At 39.1% G+C, this 19,891-nt stretch overlaps 1 protein-coding gene across 1 annotated transcript in view; it reads right to left on the bottom strand.

Annotated features, from left to right (window-relative positions):
- LOC105392505 (G-protein coupled receptor dmsr-1) overlaps positions 1 to 19,891 on the bottom strand; it is a 36,202-nt gene that overhangs the window by 2,153 nt on the left and 14,158 nt on the right. Inside the window, exons 2-4 of the mRNA XM_038117913.2 lie at positions 12,582 to 13,414; positions 9,611 to 9,803; positions 603 to 832 (exon numbers count right to left, since the gene is read on the bottom strand). Of these exons, the coding sequence (XP_037973841.2) occupies positions 645 to 832; positions 9,611 to 9,803; positions 12,582 to 13,346 (1,146 nt within the window). The 5' untranslated portion in view covers positions 13,347 to 13,414 and the 3' untranslated portion in view covers positions 603 to 644. The remainder of the gene's footprint in view (positions 1 to 602; positions 833 to 9,610; positions 9,804 to 12,581; positions 13,415 to 19,891) is intronic.

Consider the following 19,891-nt stretch of genomic DNA (forward strand, 5'->3'; position numbering starts at 1 on the left):
GGCCTCGGACAGGTGGCTGCTATCTGCTGGATGATTAACTTTTTTTTCGACCTTCAATACAAAGTTAATACTATTGTGTAAGGCAAATTGTTCAGCGTGACTTGTAAATCATGTGGTTTCATTTTTCAGAAGCATATGTTTTAGGTTCAGTACCGGTTTAGTACCTGTAGGTTGTTAAATACATAACTTACACGGCATGAAAACACTAACCATGTCTGACTCAACAGCTGTGCAGCACTGGTTGGCGGGCGTTCGCCACGTCCCAGCTTGCTCCCAAGCCCAAAGCTCATATGGGAGTATATGGCACTAGAAGCTGTATTATTCTCTTCCTAGGGTTGAAACCACTATCTCACTCTAGAGCTTTGCAGCAGCCGTGGGTGGAGCTCTCTACGTCCTCGACACCTCAGTAAGTCGGTAGGCAGTCTGTTCGCCACGCCCGACATCAGCTCGCACTTAAGACATGCATGACTTTCTAAGCTTTAAACCACTAAACATCTCATTCCAGAGTTGTTCGCGACACCACAGTAAGTAGGAGCGCGGCTAGCAGTTCGTTCCCCGCGCCCGGCTCAGCTAGCATTTAAGAACAAGGTAAAACCACTAACCATCTCAATCTAGAGCTGTGCAGCAGCCGCGGCGGGCGCTCGCTACGTCCTCGACACCTCGGTGAGCGGCAGCGCGCCCCCCCGCGCCCCGCCGCCCCCACCCCCGCCCCCGCCCGGCAGCAGCTTGCGCGCCAGCCGCTCGAACGTGCAGCGGAACTGCCGGCTCATGCTGCAGTACAGCACAAAGTTCACCGCTGACCCCACCAGCGCCATCAGGTCCATCACCTCGCCTGCGGGGGACAACCTCGTTGGTAATAGATCACAAATTGGTGAGCTAAAAACTTGTTTGAATGTACAGACGTAAACAGAATTTCACACGAATTCAGATTTCTTAATCCAAGTTTTAATGTTAGTTTCCTAAACCTTATCTTCGTCAGCGGTATCAACAAGTTTCTATGAGTGGGTGAACCCAATATGATGTAAACCCGTAGACTACATCCAATGTTGATAAGCCATGTACCTAACACTAAAAAGATAATAAAGTTAGACAATGATGAGTGTTAGCGCAGGTTAACAGCAGGATTTCGCAACTTAATGGCATAATAAAACTTATGTACGTGCTCCGCTAAGTTTAGTGTCTACTAAACACAGATTTAATTGGCAAATACAAATCGTTGACATTATTAACGTTGCTGATATCTTGTTTGAAAAACATAAAGGCTTTGTGATCATAAATTTTGCCAAACTAAGCTTTATTCTCTTCACCGTCAAATCAAAGGCAAGAAATAAATGAGGTTTATAAACTTGAACAATAAATTATTTTCTTTGTTCTTGATTGCCAGCTTCTGTTACCTACAGAAAAATATTCCAATTTAAACTTGGACGGCTTGTATAATGTAGGTCAAATCTAGGTTTGCACCTAAGATTGAATAGAAATTGTTATATTTTATTGTTATTAAGTCAATTAAACTTATTAGTAGTGCAAGTTGCAACCTCTTGGAGGGTTTCAAAACTATGCCGTGGAAATTTCAATTGGCCGTCGACTACCTACTTGTGTCGTCCACAATTGAACGGGACTGTTACAAGTTACAACCATACTGGCATCCAGAATAATAGGAATTGGTGCACTGGAATTGCATTGATCATACAACTTTTAAACGATAAGTTTGTTTCCAGGCCGATCACGAGACCTCTGGGACTGGAGACAGCATGATAATTTCAACATCTATATCTACACCATAAACTTAAGGGTCTGCAATAGGGAATCGAGGGTTGGCATTGTCATAGAATTATATAGTAAATGATGCTCTACAGCCTTGAAAAAAATCACACAGGTAGCCGAAGAGTCTAGCTAGGTGCTGAATCATTCGAATTTAAGTAAATGCTTATGGATAACTGTAAATTAATTTCAGAAAACCAGTAAATCACACTCCCGTATTGTAACAACTGTGTCGTAATTATCAAGAATTTTCATATGATTCTTATCAAATTATAAAGATAAATGCTTGGACTAGGCGATAAATACCTTGTTTTTAAATAAACACACACCTATTTTGTGTAAATTAATAACAAACTTGGGCAATTTTTTCCCCTCAAATCTTCATACAAATATCTATGGCGGCTTTCTGTGTTATAAAATCATAAACACAAGCGACGTTTGACTCAGTCGGCCGCTGGCCTCCAAAGAAGGGTCACGTCGGTTTAGGCAGCACTGACAGCTCGCGATCTTTTCGTGTACAGATACAAAATCACTGCACATTGGTTGTCATTGCACTTTTTCAACTTTTATGACACCAACATAATTTGATTTGAAATTGAGGAAGCATAATTCTTACACTATATTCAATACATTAAATTAAATTAGATAGTGGGCAATGTTCTCGCGTGACATTACAGTCTCGTAAAGGTCCGATGAGGAGCAGGAATATAGCGAATGGATCTAAGTGATGACAATACGTAGGAACATTAGGTTAGGATTCATCAAAAACACAGTCTCATGGTACTGGTTGAGGAATGGTCTCGTGAGGATCTGATGAGGGCAGTAACAAGGTGGTGACTGAATTTTATTTCAAAGATGTTAATAGCTAAAAGCATCGAGTTTGGGCTATTAAGTATGTTTTTCAGAGAGACAGAAAGATATTTTAGGTTTCCTCTGGATTTGTTAGGTTTACTGGGTTTACTAAATTCATTCGTAACGTAAAATTGATAATGACGGAATTTCTTCTATAGACAGTAGTTACTAAAAAAACCAACGATAGATGGCGTAATTTGCAGAAGTACCTATCTAGTCACCCTGTCACGGGGTGACTTCGGTTGGTACGAGTAACTCTGAAAAAATACTATATGTTATTGCATCAATAATAAAAAAATCAAGAAAATATTCAAAGTTTCCATCCTCGCACACAAATCACAAACTCATGCCCTGTTCTAGGAGCAGGGTCTACCCTAGTGCATTTTCATGACCACTTTTCGGTTCTACCTTTTTTGGCCCAAGATTTATTTGCCTAATCTCGTATTGCATAGTAACGTTTGGTCAAAGTCTCGTTTCGCCGAAAATCGTATGGCATAAATCTTGATTAGTAAAAAGTTATTTCGCATTATCTTGTTTAGCCTAATAATGGTATGGCCAAATCTTGAATAGCCTAATAATAGGTTTATACAAAGTAATAATATTTGTTTGGCTTTAACTTTGACGGAGCGTCTCTCTATAGCGCAAACTGGTGCCTTGTATTGTTTCCGCTGTTTGGAAAACGCTCCGCTCCGCTTCGCTGCGCTCCGCTTTGGTTTTGATGAACATGTGCACCTAACACGCTCCTCCTCGCTTTGCTCGTCGTCGCACCTATCTTTAGGTTTCGATCTCATAGGGTTTGTAATAATTATTATATGTGTATTATAAATGTATGTTGTATTGCTCGTTAACTTTCGATTTTTTAATCATTCAATATCGTGATTTTCGGGATGTATGAGAAAAAATACCACAATTTGTACATTTACTACATACTTAATATATTATTAGGAGAAACAAGATTATACATAGGTATAGACGAACATACATTTGAGCAAACGAAACTTAGGTGTTTAAAGATTGTGCCTAAAGAGTTTTAGACGAAACGAGCCTTATGCCACATAATTCTTGGCAAAGTGCTGGTTCGGCCAAAAAAGTTTAGACCATACGAGTTATGCGAAATGAGTTTTGGTCAATAAAGATTATGCGAGATGAGGGGAACCGCCACTTTTCACTTGTGTCCCACCGGTTTCTGTGCTCAGCGGAATAGCACCATTAACCATTATTATTCTGAGATATCATCACTTCTTATTCTGAATTACCCAACATAAAAACACGCCATCTATTGAAATCATTTTTTAATTAGGATTTTTCTATGGTCCCAAATTTAAGGGTAAAAGCAAAATAATTATATTTTAACCTTTTTTTTACCTATTATATTAAAATACCAATTCAACGATACCCTACCTACACCATCAAAATATCCGGAAAAAATATCAGCCCCAATTTACTTGTATGGGAGAGGGAGTACCCCAATATTTTTTTGGGGTACTCCCCATATCTATGCGAAATATCAGCTTGATATCTTTACCCGTTTCTGAGAAAAAGGGCGGTGACAGACAGTCAGTCAGACAGACGGACAACAAAGAGATCTTACGGTTGCTTTTTTTCCTTTTGAGGTACGAAACCCTAAAAATAAGAAAAAATATTATTCTGCTACCAAAAAATATACTGAAAAATATTACCCTCCTCCTTCGGCAGTCGGGTAAAAACAAGTGAGACAGGGGGTCATTCTGAACTTTTGTTCTACGAGTTTTAAAAATGAACAAAAAAAAAACCTTTTTCATAGAAACTTTGATGACACGTGACTTTTTACCATGGAAAACGAATATTTTTTTTCGAAAATTTGCAAAACTCGTAGAACAAAAGTTGTTCAGAATGACCCCTTGAGTTGAGTCATCCCCTTTCGGCTTAGTATACCCTTAGTATCTACACTTTAATACCTGTAGTTACCTTTCTACAAGTAAGTAAATACTACATTTGTTTAGAAAGCTAATCGGGTTCCGAGTATGGAGAAAAGTGGCACCCCTATTAATTTCTACTCTTTCCTGGTGCTTACCAGTGTAATTAAAAATTATACTTACCCTCAAATCACTACTTGAAAATAATTGTCAATAAAGTTGGCGAGTAAAAGTTTATGACCCACTGTGCAAACTTACATGTGTGCGTGTCACTGCGTGTGCTGTGTGAAGAGCATTGAAAACCCAAATTTGGCGCGGCACGTCACCCTGTACGGGCCCTTAAAGAAATTTCTGATACTTAATTATGTATATGTCGCAGGCATCTGGTTTAATCTCCTTTTTGATTGAACCACTAGCCCGTTCATTGGATGGCGCTATTCAGTTGTATGACTAGGCCGAACGTTGATTGTACAAGCGTCACAAAACGTCCAACTAGATAGCTGACTTAAAATCAGTCAGGTGGTGAATAAAACAAATATGGCCTCTAACAGTTAACAGCTGACACGAAAAGCACCTATATTGTTAGTTTTTGCAAATAAATTAGCTTTAGAATGCGTTATTTGTGTTAAAATAGTGTGACAACATGGATTTACTTATTATTACGCCGCGGGCGGATAGTTTCAAAGAAAAAAATGTGGCGAAACTGGATAATTATAAACAACAATATGAAGTACGTTTATTGTTTAGTTAATTTGTGAGATAAGAGCTTTGTAACATATTCTTTTTGTTGGCTCTTGTCTGGTCATGTTCACCCTAACCAGAAATTACAAAGTTGCTATACTATATCCCATTCAACGACTTCGCTGAATGACGTTCAGTCAAGACGTCGAACGTTACAATCAACGACTTGACGAGTTGTCCTTTAGTCATACAACTGAATAGCGCCATCCAATGAACGGGCTAGTGGTTCAATCAAAAAGGAGATTAAACCAGATGCCTGCGACATATATACCTAATTGAAGCTCCTATATAGTACATCATAGGTACGTGCAAACCATACAAGTGTCTCTAAACAAATACCTATCAATGGATAAAAAAACTAATCAGAAAGTTTAGCGAGATAGACTACATCTAGAGGTAGGTAAGCGATCTAATAGATAGGGACAGGGAGTGATACAGAATACAGAATACTCGTCCGTGCCCGCCACCGCCCCGGCCATTGTTCCCGCGACTGCTAAGTCCTATATGAGATAACTTGCACGTCGGACCAACTTGCGGCCATTAACGTCCGAAACTTCGCGGGTTTTGCAGCAGATCTTCGATATTCTCTCATCCACACTAAGCTGCTTTATGAGGTTATTGAAGGTCAGGTTTTCAAGCTGCCCGAAGGACTCTGACTAAACTTTACGAGTACTATTGAAATAGCAACGTGCCCAGGGCTTAAAGGGCCGTCTATAGCACGGAAGCGCGCAGAAAACAAGCACTTGAAATCGGTCACCCATCCAAAATGTGCCATGTGTTGCTTAACTTCAATGATCCGTTATGATCACTGAAGGTAGCTCGACTACGAACGCTTCAGTCATTGAAGGTCAATGTATTCATCAAAATACCTTTGGAAAGACACGCTGAAGCATATTTTAAATAAATTTGCATGAGAGCACACGTATCCTTGTTCTGGTAAATTTACAGCGCGGATGGCGCCCCGTCACCAACGTAAGGTATTATGATAATGAGTGTGTTAAACGTGTAGATAAGTGAGGGAAAATGATGTTATTATCATGTGCACACCTCACTTGTTTAATAAAATTTACGTTGGATGCCGAAATGTGGATAACAGAAACTATTAAGCCAGCCTATTGAGTTCATTTGAGAACTTAATAACTTGTGCATTTATGGAGGCAATGATGCAACTCATGATAAAGATATCGGTTCTGATGGAAGGTACACATTCTTTTTTTTGTCTGTGCCTTCAGCATCTTCGTCAATGTCAGGATATTAGATAAAGTATCCACACATAAGTACTAAATACGATTAGTAGAAAAGGGCCGCGTAGCGACATCGTTATTCATTTCTGAATAATTGTACACACTCAGCCATGTATTCATCATTAGTCAGAGTAAAGACAATAACGTGCGAGTTACAATAGGCACCTACAGTTACACGCTGGGCTTGTTGAAATAATAAAAACAAAGTATTTTGCACTCGAAACAATTTGCTTGGAACGTACCTATTTAATGTTATGGTATTTTTCATTACTCAAAGTGTGAATGGTCTGAAATTTTCATAGTGGTCACATTTTTGAACCCTTTTTGAACAAGATACATTATAGCGTTAGGTTATTTCGGTGAACATGAAAGAGACCAGTGAAAATCCGTTAATTATTCTATCTGGCCCACCTACGTTTTAATAAATTATTATATTTCGAATTTGGCGGTGCTTTAATGTAGCGTAATCGAATAGATAAGTAATCTGAAGCATAGTTGCGGTTTTAATTTGATTTTATTCATCGTAGAATATCATCATAATAATGAAGGACATAAATATTATTGACGACGACCGAATGGCGTAGTGGTTAGTGACCCTGACTACTGAGCCGATGGTCCCGGGTTCGATTCCCGGCTGGGGCAGATATTTGTTTAAACACAGATATTTGTTCTCGGGTCTTGGATGTGCCCGTAAAATGGCAATAGGCCCGCCCCCTATTACATTGGGACTAACATACACTCGGCGAAAAGTGGGTGCAGCAATGCACCTCTGCCTACCCCGCAAGGGAGTACATTAGTACAAGGCGTGAGTGCGTGTTTTTTTTTTTTTTTTTATAAATATTATTACTATGCTTTGGTAAACTGGTAACTGGTAACCCACACGCTTCAACATACTTACCTAATTTAGCTCTATAATAGAGGTACATTGTAATGATGCCAATTCCACAGATTCTACCATTTAATAAGTACACTGAAGTTGGAGCTTACACTTGAAGTAACTTTCTCTTGTTAAGGCTACAGCTACAGCGACTAGAAATAAACATTTACTTAGCCTCCAACTTGGTAAGACTCTTAGAAAACAGTTACGGTATGGAAACTGCGGTAGTTAATTTTTTTGAACTTTCATTAGTAGGGTTCCTTATCTTAAAAGATATAAACGGAACGCTTATAGGATAAGTTTGTTGTCCTTCTGTCTTTGTGTCAATATCCTTTATTTCGGGAATGCGTGAGGATATCGAGTTGATCTTTTAACCATATAGTAAAGATCTTTTAACCGTATATATTATATGATTACTTGGAGTTGTGCAAAAAAGGGGGGTACGGAATTTTTCGTGCGCGATCGAGCCCGACTCGCACTTGTCCGGTTATTTGTTGAGACACTCCTAATTAAACACATTAGTGCCATGTAGGTAGGTACCTATGTTATATATGGTACGTACGTAAGTAGGTATAGATATCCAAACCAAGTTTCACCCGCGAATCCTGTATCATACGTCCCCTCTAAATACCATGTAGTATGGTAGTATCTGAAAATTGGCTAGTTGTTAGAATGATCGTTTATTACCCATGGTTGTTGTATAGGCTAGGGGTAAGTGTTGCCACACTATTATTAATATTATAATAGTTACCAAGAAATCTCATCTAATTAGGTATTCAACGTGAAACCTCTTCATGCATAAAGTAAATATAGGTACTGTTTACTGCTAACACATTTTCGATCCTGATACATAACTTATTGATATAACGTTTGTAAATAAGATTAATTACAAGTCAACATGCCGTGACACGGACGCATGGCTTGACGGGAAGATAGATCGTAATGAACTTATGAGCAGTTAAGATTCAGGCACTTCCCATACGTAAATACCAGCTAGCAGCGCTGAAAAAGATGTGTAGCATTTGAAAATAAGTAAATGTACTTCAATGTTTCAGAAGGCGTCATTAAGCAAGCCTTTTCCGTTTAGAAGTAATTTGGTGTTTTTCTCAGAGGAACCTTTTCATTGCCCGTGAGTGTATTAAGGAACTTGAAAATAAGTTATATCTTACATAATATTCCTGTTCTGATTATGTGGACAGAAAGTGGCAGATATAGATTTAAGGTCGACTTAAGTTTTATGTTCCTCTGTACAACGCGGAAAAACAACTATATAGCAGAGATTTACTGTTTTTCATTCATATACGCTAAGAAGAACAAGACAGGCTAATTCATCAAAATTATATCGTAATATAGGATAATTGATCATTGGTAAGTGAGCACTTACCTACAATTCTATTAATATAATAACATTAATAACTATGAACTTTATGCCTATAGTCCCCGCTAATGAACTTTATGCCTAGTCCCCGCAGATTATGAATTACATTATGTTGGTTGGAGCTAATACAATTTCCAATTAGGTACTTACTGATAAGAGAAAAAATAAAATTTCCCTAAAACAGTATAATTTGCTTTACGATGTAAATATTTACCCATTTTCTTTTACTTCAAACAGTATAGGTAGGTACCTAACCTAGATTTTTATCATTTGCTAGTTTGTTTGTGCCCAATTACTCAATGCGGGCACTGGTTAATGTTAGCTGCAAACTTACGTACTAGTACATCTTTAGCTTCAAATGATTGTGTGTACCTTAAACTCAGGGAGTATTGTTATGTGGCTAGCTGTTCAAATGTAACCTATAAGACGATTGGTTTAAAAATTCAGCGTTTTATACATGGCTAGGTTAGACTACGAAATTAAATACAATCTAACGTACTACCCGGGTTTTTTTTCAGGTATCTCAACTGGTTTATATGTTAATCCTTCAATCTCCATAATATTTATGTGCAAATGAAATCATTACTACTGCTTGAGTAAGTAAAATATGGAAATAGCTCAGAAAAGCTTGAGCTTATTGAATGAGTTATTAACTTTCAGGACTTTATAGGAGAAAATACTTATGCTTCCATCTTATGAACATAGGTATTTTTTCTTAAAAGGAGTTTAAATTTCCGACTTCATAGGAGAACACAAAAAGATAAATGTAAGTTTTAGTTTCTCACACTTTACTCCAAAAAGTACAATTCTCCATAATATGACCTATTTCGTTATGTTTCCCCCAGCACCAATCTCTACTCACCAAAAGAATAATAGCAGACTTGGAAGAGGTGCGGCGCGAGGGCGGTCAGCAGGCCGAACAGCGCCTGCGGCAGTTCCGTGGCCAGGAACAGCCCCAGCAGCGCCAGCAGCATGCGCGTGGTGCGGTCCGTGCGCCCCCCTCCGCCGCCGCCCTTCTTCGCGCCGCCCTCGTCGTTGAGGCGCGCTTTCTCGCCCTGCATGAAGTAAGACGGTATAGTTTATATTAAGTATTATTGTTTACAAACAAGTTAAAAATAAAATGGTGAAAACATGCGCTGCCCGCCGTTGAGACGCGCATTCTCGCTCTGCCCTATGCTCTGCTTATAAGTTTCAATACAACAAAAAAAACTAAATTACAAGTTAAGTCTAACATAAGTTAAGTACATCATCATGACCCATTACGTCCCCACTGCTGGGGCACAGGTCTCCTTCCAATGAAGGAAGGGTTAAGTACATAAGATACTGTAATAAGTAAATATGCCCTATTTTAGGGCGTTTTCGTTGAACTACACTTTCTTGCTCTGCCTTAGCTCTAATAGACTTTAAATTCATCAGCAAGGTTGTAGGAAACAGTGAATAAGAGCGCACAGGATTGAATAGGCGATGGAATGCTGATGATATGATGATAAAGACTCATCATTACAGACTCATCTACACCATTACAGAAAAATTACAAAAATCTTTATTTTTTACCTATAGTTAAATGGCTTTTCCTATTTAAAGTGTGTTTTTATCGTTCGTAACTAAGAGATCGTGGCAAAGAGATCGAGGAGCCTTGGGAAATAAAATAGGGTATACTTATATCCCGGAATCTCCACGGAAAACTCGGACAAAAACTGGTATTGCATATAAATACCAATCTTGGAAAATCACATGGGGTATCCGATTATAAGGCACAGCGAATCTCTCGTTCAGAATTTTAGCTGAAAATCAATAACTATTGTGGTTTGCTATTTCCTGATTTCTAACCATAACCGCCCCCATATGCAGCCATAATCTGTTATTGTGCATTGGAATTGGTTCAATTATAGTTGAAAAGCTATACAAACTACACACAAGTTATGTCACTTTGCATATAATTTGAATGGTAAATTTAGATTTATGTAGGTAGTAGGTACTGAGTTGCAGGAACGGAAGCAGGCAAATGTAACGTGGGACGCTTTCCGGTCCAGTACGTAGACTGATGACTGTAGATCTAGATGCAGGCGGTGACTAGCTGTATGAACATATGGTGTTGTGGCGACCCTTAGTCTTTGCTGATGGTTGCGATAATAATGAGCCACAGCTAGGAGACGTTTAACTTTAAGTCCACATAGGCTTTGGTTCGATTCACAATATTTGAAATATAACATTAAATAATATAGGTATATGACCCAATCAAATTATGATATGAGAGAGCAAGTACGATGAACTTTACGAGTAGTATAGTTGTTTCAAACTAGCTGCGTCGCTCTCAAAACTCCCGAGGCAATAGGATGAGGTAGCGAGACCGACGCGCGTGGCACGGCAGGCGGCGCACAGGTGTTATAACATTTCATTTGTAAAGGCACCACTCTATATTATGATCGTTTTCAAAGCTTCAAAGCATTTTCCTAACTACAGAGGATATGCATAAAGATTTTCCGGATTTCACTTGAAGGTGACAGTTTAGGGTTCAGTCACCCAACTACTACTCATAAAAAAAAATCATGCTTATTTTATATTTTACTAGCTGTTCCCGCGAGCTTCGCTTCGCCTTAAAAAGTTTTCCCGTGGGAATTCCGGGATAAAAAGTAGCCTATGTTCTTTCTCAGGGTCTAGACCATATGTATACCAAATTTCATTCAAATCCGTTCAGTAGTTTTGGCGTGAAAGAGTAACAGACAGACAGACAGACAGACAGACAGACAGACAGACAGACAGACACAGTTACTTTCGCATTTATAATATTAGTTAGGATTTAACTTCAGACAGAAAGTAACCCGAGAAATAACGAATGAATTCTACCTATATACCAACCCTCCAATAATGCATACGGAAATATTTTTATGTGCAATAAAAAAGTCCATAGTAATGTAATTTAGAATTTAGACGTCGTTTTATACACTCGTCACGTTTAGGCTTAGATTCACATGATACATAAAAATGTCATTGAAAGCTTTACTTCTCAATTTAATGCTCGCTATATATATACTGTATCTCTAAATTCAGGTGATTTTTTTGCCGAAAATCTGCCATATTCTGTCTTTTCACTTATGGGCAGCATCGGCAGCTTTGTATTTAGGGATCATCTTAATAAGCATGATGATCACGGTGAATACGATTTCTATTTATGCTTCGGCACCACCTCACGATCCATGCGAAGACAAAATTCGGCGGTACCGTATTGCAAGCAAGATATCGCTCTAGCTCGTAGCCGGCACCTTACAGTTCGTGTAGTGAGTACGCGCCGCCGCCTGAATGAAATGGCGAGAACATAATTATTACAATGAAACTGTGCATCATTACTTATCGTCAAGCACCAAGAAGTGAATTCCACTACAGTAATAAGAGCACCATCCCAACAATAAATCATACTAGACATACGCTTTTGTCAGCTGTCGAGAGGCTCGGACAGGATCGAGGGTGCTACACATAGTGGGTGAAGCAGTTGAGTTATAGCGGCTTTTCAAACATTTTTCCTTCAATAATGAGGGTTATTTTATAGTTGGGTGCAAGAATAAATAGACACGCATACTCGACATAAATAACAACCACTTATATAACGGAAAATACATTAACAATTTCAGCATCCGGAAATTTCATTTACCCTCTCGCCACATTCCGGATGCGGAGTTCATCCGGCGGAGCACAGTCACGCTTCACTCATTAAAATTCGTGTATTATTAGTATTACTTAAATGTTGGCTGGATTCTTTACGAGCCTGGATCTCGTTAAAGTTTGGCATGTTTTGCAAAACATTTTCAGGATTAAATATATTTTCAGAAACTTACCTCGTTAGTAGTGATGGCGGACTTCTTCAACAACTTCTGCCTTCTTCTATCACTTGATTTCATTTTCATAATTAAACACACACTCAGTATCGATAGCACAACACACGGGATCAGCTTAATGAACACACTGTACATCCAAAATATCGCAGTCAACAAGCCCTTATTGTTTGTCATCGTAATCACGTAGATAGGCTCGCCGCTGACGCCGGTGTCGTTGACGGAGGTCGCGTTGGCGTCGCTCGTGTGGTTCGCGAGGGGCTGCGGCATCTCCTCGATGTTCATGGCGAAGTAGATGGGCAGGCACAGGATGGGGCACACCACATACGCCATGGCGATCGCGATGGTCGTATTCCTCTTGTCGCAGAGCGTTTTGTTTTTCTGCGGGAACTTGATCGCGATGTAGCGCCACACGGCCAACGTTATCGTGAGCCAGATGGAGACGGTATGGAAAGTTTGGCTGAATATCGAGTGGAAGTAGACGAAGACGGCCCAGCCGTAGGAGTTCCTGTTGAGAGCGGAGCCGAGGCGCGTGTAGATGTGCAGCGCGAAGGGCACGTAGTCCAGCATGACCAGCAGGTCGGCCACGGCCAGCCCCGTGAGGATGGAGTTGGTGGAGGACGCCATCTCGCGGCGGGACAGCACGGCGATGTTCACGGAGTTGGCGGCCGAGCCCAGCAGGCACAGCGCCAGCGCGATGTAGCCGTGCGCCTGCACGTACACGCGCTGGAAGTGCCGCCCGCCCGGCTCGCAGTACGCCTCCGCCATGCCGCCCCCGCGCCGCCCCCGCGCCGCCCCCGCGCCGCCACCCGCCGCCGCCGCTACCACTCCACCATCTGAAACAATCACAACACTTACGTTTATCGGCTTATCAATAATCCTCATGAAAATAAACTGTAAGTAATACTTAATTATGTTTGTAATCAACATTATGTCGAGGCAAAAAATTGCTTTGCGTAGATCAGTGATACTTGATCATGTTTGAATAAAGACTACTATTTATTTACTTAATAAAATATGCCTCATTTTACCATAGGTATCTGTGAATGAATTTTTATACATATGAATTTTATAGAGACGTGCGGTCCGCGCCGTTTGCATCTCAATTTAATGTGTTCATAAAGCGCTCTGGGGTTCCCGCATTAATATGTATTAAGATAATAATGTTATAAGTGTAATTATAATTCTGTTCTACGCTCAAAGCCTTTAGAAAGCCAAGGTAAAACGTTTGTATTACAACGCTAAGCACATAATAAACGAGGATTACCCAAACGGCTTATAGCGACCTTATTAATTTGAGAAAACCGCCCAGCGCGGCCTGCGTCGGACAAAGAGAATCTAAACACTTCACTCTACTAGAAATTATCGAGCCTCCTTTCTTGTAAAGATTTTATTTACGCGATTAACATTGAAATAAATGGTTCAAGTAGATTTATTCTGATATATTTAGTTTTCCCTATGTGCTAGTTTTTGTTGTGAACTACAGTTGTCTGAAGTCACAAAAAGGAATTTTAGCCAATATGTTTTCTTCATAATATTTCAGGTTTCGAACAAAGTATACTAAAAATATATTTCGCTGTAGGTAAATAAAAAATTAAAATTTTAACTCTAACACATTTCAGGATACAATGTAAAGAGCCTAATTGGTAAACAATATAAATAAAATCTATTTTTGGTATATTAAAATTTATAATTTCATAGCACCTTTAATGACGTCAACCATATTATTATGTACCTACTCACATCAATGTATAAAGTTTAAAACTTCTGAAGTATGAAAATAATTATTCACAAAGTATTTATGTTAAAATATTCAACGGATATTGACACTTTACTAAGGTAAATTCTAAGAAAATGTGAGAAACATTGTTGTTGGCTGAATATTGAAATTGGCTTTTAAAAGATATGGTTTCAATATTCGTAAATATCAGCATCTTATTTTTGTTTTGTGTTTTTATTATACATATAAGTAGGTATATGAATATGTCTTGCAGTGGATTATATTACGGACTGAGTATTAGATTTAGAGTACGAGTATTTTAAGCCACACATTAGCTATTACTAATTGCAGCTTTAGGTACCGATCTGTGGGGTTATTGCGAATTCATAACGAAGTAACAATTACGAAAATCGTTGTCACAACATTTTCGGGTTAAGGGGGCCGCATACTTGCGTAAAAATCAACAAAATCTTATTTAAATAAAAAAAAACATGTTTAAATAACACTATGAGGATCATATTTTAAGAACTTCATGGCTTAGGTTTATTATAGCAAGCACTTGAATTAAATTAAAATAGATTTGGTTAGTCACCGCTAACTTACACAAAGCGGGCTAGATCTGTCAAATAATACCACGTTAACTCTATGTGGGTGTTGCAAAAAGGGTAGGTATACTAAGCCGAAACCTACATGTGCAGCATGTTATACATTAAGAGCTCATGACTTTTGAATTACTTGCTTACATCCACAAATCTCTTGTTGGTAGCTAATAAAGCTACAATATAGCAAGAATATGAGGGCTGAAACGATCCGCGTTATTACATGGTTATTACCGTCACTGGCTCACGCCTCACGGCTCACCTACACAGTTGACAGACAAACTTAATTACCCATTTCACACGTAGCCCCGGGCGGTGTAATGCGGGTAAAAGGCTACGTCACATATGGCCCGTAATTCTGACTAATCCATCCCGCCAGTGCTCCTAACAATGGGCAAAGGTGCTAATGTATGACAAAACTAAAAGACTGTGGCTTGTAATAATGTTGGCTTTTGTGAGATGTACTTTGTATTTCTTAGTTTCTAGGTCAATGACCCATTAGTAATTCAGGGTTCCGTAAAAACACACTAAGCTGAAAGGAGGACATGATGGTGTAGGTACTGTTTAGGATTTGGCGGGTATTCTTGAGTTCTAAAGCTTCCAAAGTACCTTTTGTCCAATGCCTTTGTCGTATTGTGAACAAGTTGGAGCTTAATGAGGCCAACGGCCGGCATCATTCAGAGGTTCCTGAAATAAAAAAATCGATGCCCATACAGGATGAATGTGGTCCCGTCCGTGTACTTTCTTTCTTTCACTCTATTTTTGCAAAACTATTTTTATTTTCATGAAAATGAAAAGAACTGCAATTGAAAACTCGTTTTGAAGAACTCCCTCCATGGTATGTTGATGAAAAAGGCACATTGTTCTTGCACGAGAAATTCTAATCAAAAAGTAGCTGAAGAGTCTCAAAGACAAGACTCTAGCAAAACAATTTTATATGCTTTATGACAAAATACTTCATTCTCATTTTCAAAGTCCTGGTTCCTGACACACAGGTTACCCTAGTTTAGGAACCAGGGCTACAATAAATTGTACTATTTGTGTTGCAATAAAGAAATGTTTACGTTATGTTAAAGAGTTTTTTTGTTAGGTAAGTACAAAATAATCAATTTTGGTAATTGTAGAGATTGCACTGCGTTATCCAAGTACAATAAACTGATAAAATTTCATGGGATGGGAACGTAATACTTATGTGTATGGACACATAAGTATTACGTTCCCATCACGCTGGCAGCATTACCGCGCTGCACTGCGAGGGAGATCCTCTGCATCAAGTACGCCCCAGAGCGCTTGTCATGTCCTCGATCTATAAGACGACGCCCTAACTCTTTTATAAATGCCCTGCCCTGTGTTCCCCAGACCCCAGTTGTCTCCAATGCCAGAGGAACAAAATAGTTTAGGCCGGTATTTAATCGATTTATTACCTTAATTTACGAGCGGTGGTAGCTCGGTCGGGTAAGCGCCCGCTTCTCACGCCAGAGATGCGGGTTCGAATCCCGGCGCTGACATGTACCAATGAGTTCTTTTCTGAATTTAAGTACAATGTATACCATCGCTCTTACGGTGAAGGAAAACATCGTGAGGAAACCTGCATATCTAGACTTAGCACATCTAGATATGTGAACCCACCAACCCGCAGTGGACCAGCGTGGTGGGTAATGGTCCAAGCTTAGGAAGGCAGTTTAGACCTTGGGGATATGCACAAAGGTTCCACTCGAGAGAGCCAGGTGCAGGTACTGACACCCCCACAGAGAATAGAATAGAATAGAATAGAATAGAATACCTTAATTTAAGCATAAATCTGTTAAAAAGAGGTTATCAGAATATATATTTTTTTATATTTTAACGTTAAGTACTTAACTTTAAGTAATCTTTGCATATCGCGCTCTTTGTTTTCATGTCTTTATACACTCACGGGCAATGAAAAGGTTCCACTGAGAAGGGCACCCAATTACACCTAAACGGATAAGGCTAGCTTAATGACGCCTTCTGCAACATTGAAGTACATTTAACAGAGCATCAGGATACTGCCAAATAAAAACAGTAATATTTTCTTCAAATTTTAAATTAAATGTGTTAAAAATATGGGGTCGTTTGGTATCGGCATTTTGTGAGTGGAACTTTTTCATTTCCCGTAAGTGTAGTTGGACTGTATGTATGAATACTAGCAAAATTTACTAAAATCAGTTTATGTTTTGTCCCCAAAGTTGACAAAGTTATGCTTAAGGTAAAGGTACCGGTACCGGTATGTATAGTTTGTAAGTTGATGATTGAATTAATAGTACAAAGACTTGGCTTATCAAAGTAGTTTTGTGAGTAATATACAGAGGGAAAATAGTTGTGGTAGAGACAGTTCGTAATTGGACTAATTGGATTTCGAAATGTTTTGATGAAGATAACAATAGCATTAGATTGGATAAATCATTTAACACCCTACGTAAAGATAAACAAAGGCACATTTTAGGGTCCGTACCCGTACCCACAGCGATGCGATGATGGTATGTGTTATTTTTTTTAACACAAACTTAATCGATTATATTATAGAATAGTATAACTTGACTAATACATTATAATTTCATTGTTGGAAGTTTTGTTGGAAATAATTGTATATTATTGTTAAATGTGTTTACACAAATTGTTAAAAGTGTTATAGTCTGATAAATCTGCGATAGTAATGAAGCGGTAAAAAACCGAGAGAGATTCGATGCGACGTTGCTGCGTTGTAATAATAATAATGTCCTCCTAGCCGAATTTCGACCACGGCGGCCAATCTCATTTGAGATCAGCCATCTACGCAGGAGTAGATTATAGTGCCCAAGTGTGTGCGCAGTACACAGGAGCACTCTCTGTTCCATCACTCTCATAACCCAATGGGACGGATTGACCGACACGACTGGAGAGAGCTAGGCGCAGGACCGACTGCTTTACATGCCCATCCGACAGCATGGATCGTTTCACTGTTTCGGACATCAGGTGATCGGCCTTCTGTGTCCTAACCAAACTTAGAACCACAATTTAGAAACACAAATTGATGGTCCCACCCGGGAATCGAACCCGGGACCTCTGGGTCATGAAGCGAAGCTCCTACCACTAGACCACAGAGGCAGTTGCGTTGTAAGTGCAACGTCGCATCGTATTAATCATCGTATCAATTCAGGTTAACATTATTCAGTTATACGCTTTCAGGCACAAATAATTTCATGAAATATTTTTAATCAATACAACGAAAATATGCTGTAAAAAATTGTGTATACATATACGAAAATGTTAATCAGTTTTAGCTTTACACGGGTAACCTTTCTATGGTTTCCGAAACGGTATTTTTGTATAAATCAATGACATGAAAGGGGAAAGCGGCGGAGCGAGCGCGATATTACCCTATTTGTCTTTATCGTGTGGTGTAAACCGTATTCGTCGTCGTCCAGTCGGATTACCGCGTCGTAACTCGCGCCACATCGGCTGGTTATATTTCTGGCTATACAGAGTAGACAGATCTCAGTGACAGACTCGTATACCGAATAGCAAATCAATTGATTTGGTATACCTATTATTAGGAATAAAATCCAATGCAATTATGTACCTACTATTAGAAAGAAAATGTAAATGCTGGTTCTGTAAATCTTTTTTTACCGTATTGGTACCTAACAAACATTAGGGCGGCACTAGTGTGTGTAACCGTGCTGAAAGGATTAGCAAGTCGACTGTTTGTCGCTGACTGCCCTGGCTCCCTATCGCGAACTTGTTTTGACAACAATTTTCTGATTCAAATTGTATTGAATTTGATACTTATTACTTTGTTTTGACTTTGCGATAGACCAGGGCTCACCTTACAGTTTAATTAACAATTTTTAATGTAGTATACGGTGGGTACCGAACTACCGACGGTACCAAACCGTATACAAAAATTAGTCTGCAGCTTGTGAATGATCTTTTGTCGACTTAAAAAAGGCCGAATAGTCAAATTCCAGCCATGTGAATGAAGCTCGCTCGGGCTATTTGTCAAGACAAAAAAAAATAAACAAACCATTCCCGTCGTAGCAACTTTTATTACGTTCCACGGATTTTGCGCGAAAAACTACTTATCTAAACGTGAAACACTTTTTGTGCTAACATTTTTCCTACAATATTGGCAGTAGGAGGTAATGTACCTATTAGGTATTTTTGTGGCTTACTTGTCTATTAGGTATTTTTCTATTTAGGTGTCCTAAATGCAGGTAATACCTATAAACAACAATATATAATAGTAAATAATGTTTTGTAGCGAAAAAGTATAAAGTTAAGTATAATTTATTATTAGATAAGTAAGTACCTATACTTAAAAAAAAATCAATTGAATTGTTGTCAGTTAAAAAGAAATAAACCTTATCCCATTTAAAACGAACCCTGAAAACGCTAATGTGTCTTGCTGTATAAGAAAAAGATAACCCTTTTATTGAGGCCGACCGCTCGACCAGTGGCTAATACGAATATGATTAAACTAGATACGCTCCTTTATATGAATGTACAATATACATAAGTAGGTATGTCTGACAATAATCATACAGTGAATATAGGTCACCGAATACCCTAGGGAGAGGCTTCAGTAATATATGCACATCACGATTTCCAACCCTAACGCCAGCAAGTCAAAACAGCAGATGTCCAGTGACAACAAATTTACGGACCTACCTATTAATATTCATTTTGTGGTAACTATCGCGTTAGTATGTCGATCAAGCCATGACATGTAATTTGTGAGCGTATCGGTGCGTCAATCTGGGGGGTCATTCTCACTCGTGAAAAGCGAAGTTTCGGTAACCAGAAGGGCTAGTACGGGGCGCAATTAAGACGTGACAAAAGATCTCCGTCGCGCTCGCTCTTGAGGCTGCGGGATGTGAGTGAGCGCGATGCAAAACCTTGTCACGTCTTAAATGCACCCCGTGCTTCTAGTTCTAAACATAGCGACTGCATGATAGCTTTAGTTTATTCATATTTTTCAAGCTTGAATAAACCTG

The sequence above is a fragment of the Plutella xylostella genome, chromosome 10 (genome assembly GCF_932276165.1).
Source record: "Plutella xylostella chromosome 10, ilPluXylo3.1, whole genome shotgun sequence".
In the NCBI taxonomy this organism is placed as follows: Eukaryota; Metazoa; Arthropoda; class Insecta; order Lepidoptera; family Plutellidae; genus Plutella; species Plutella xylostella.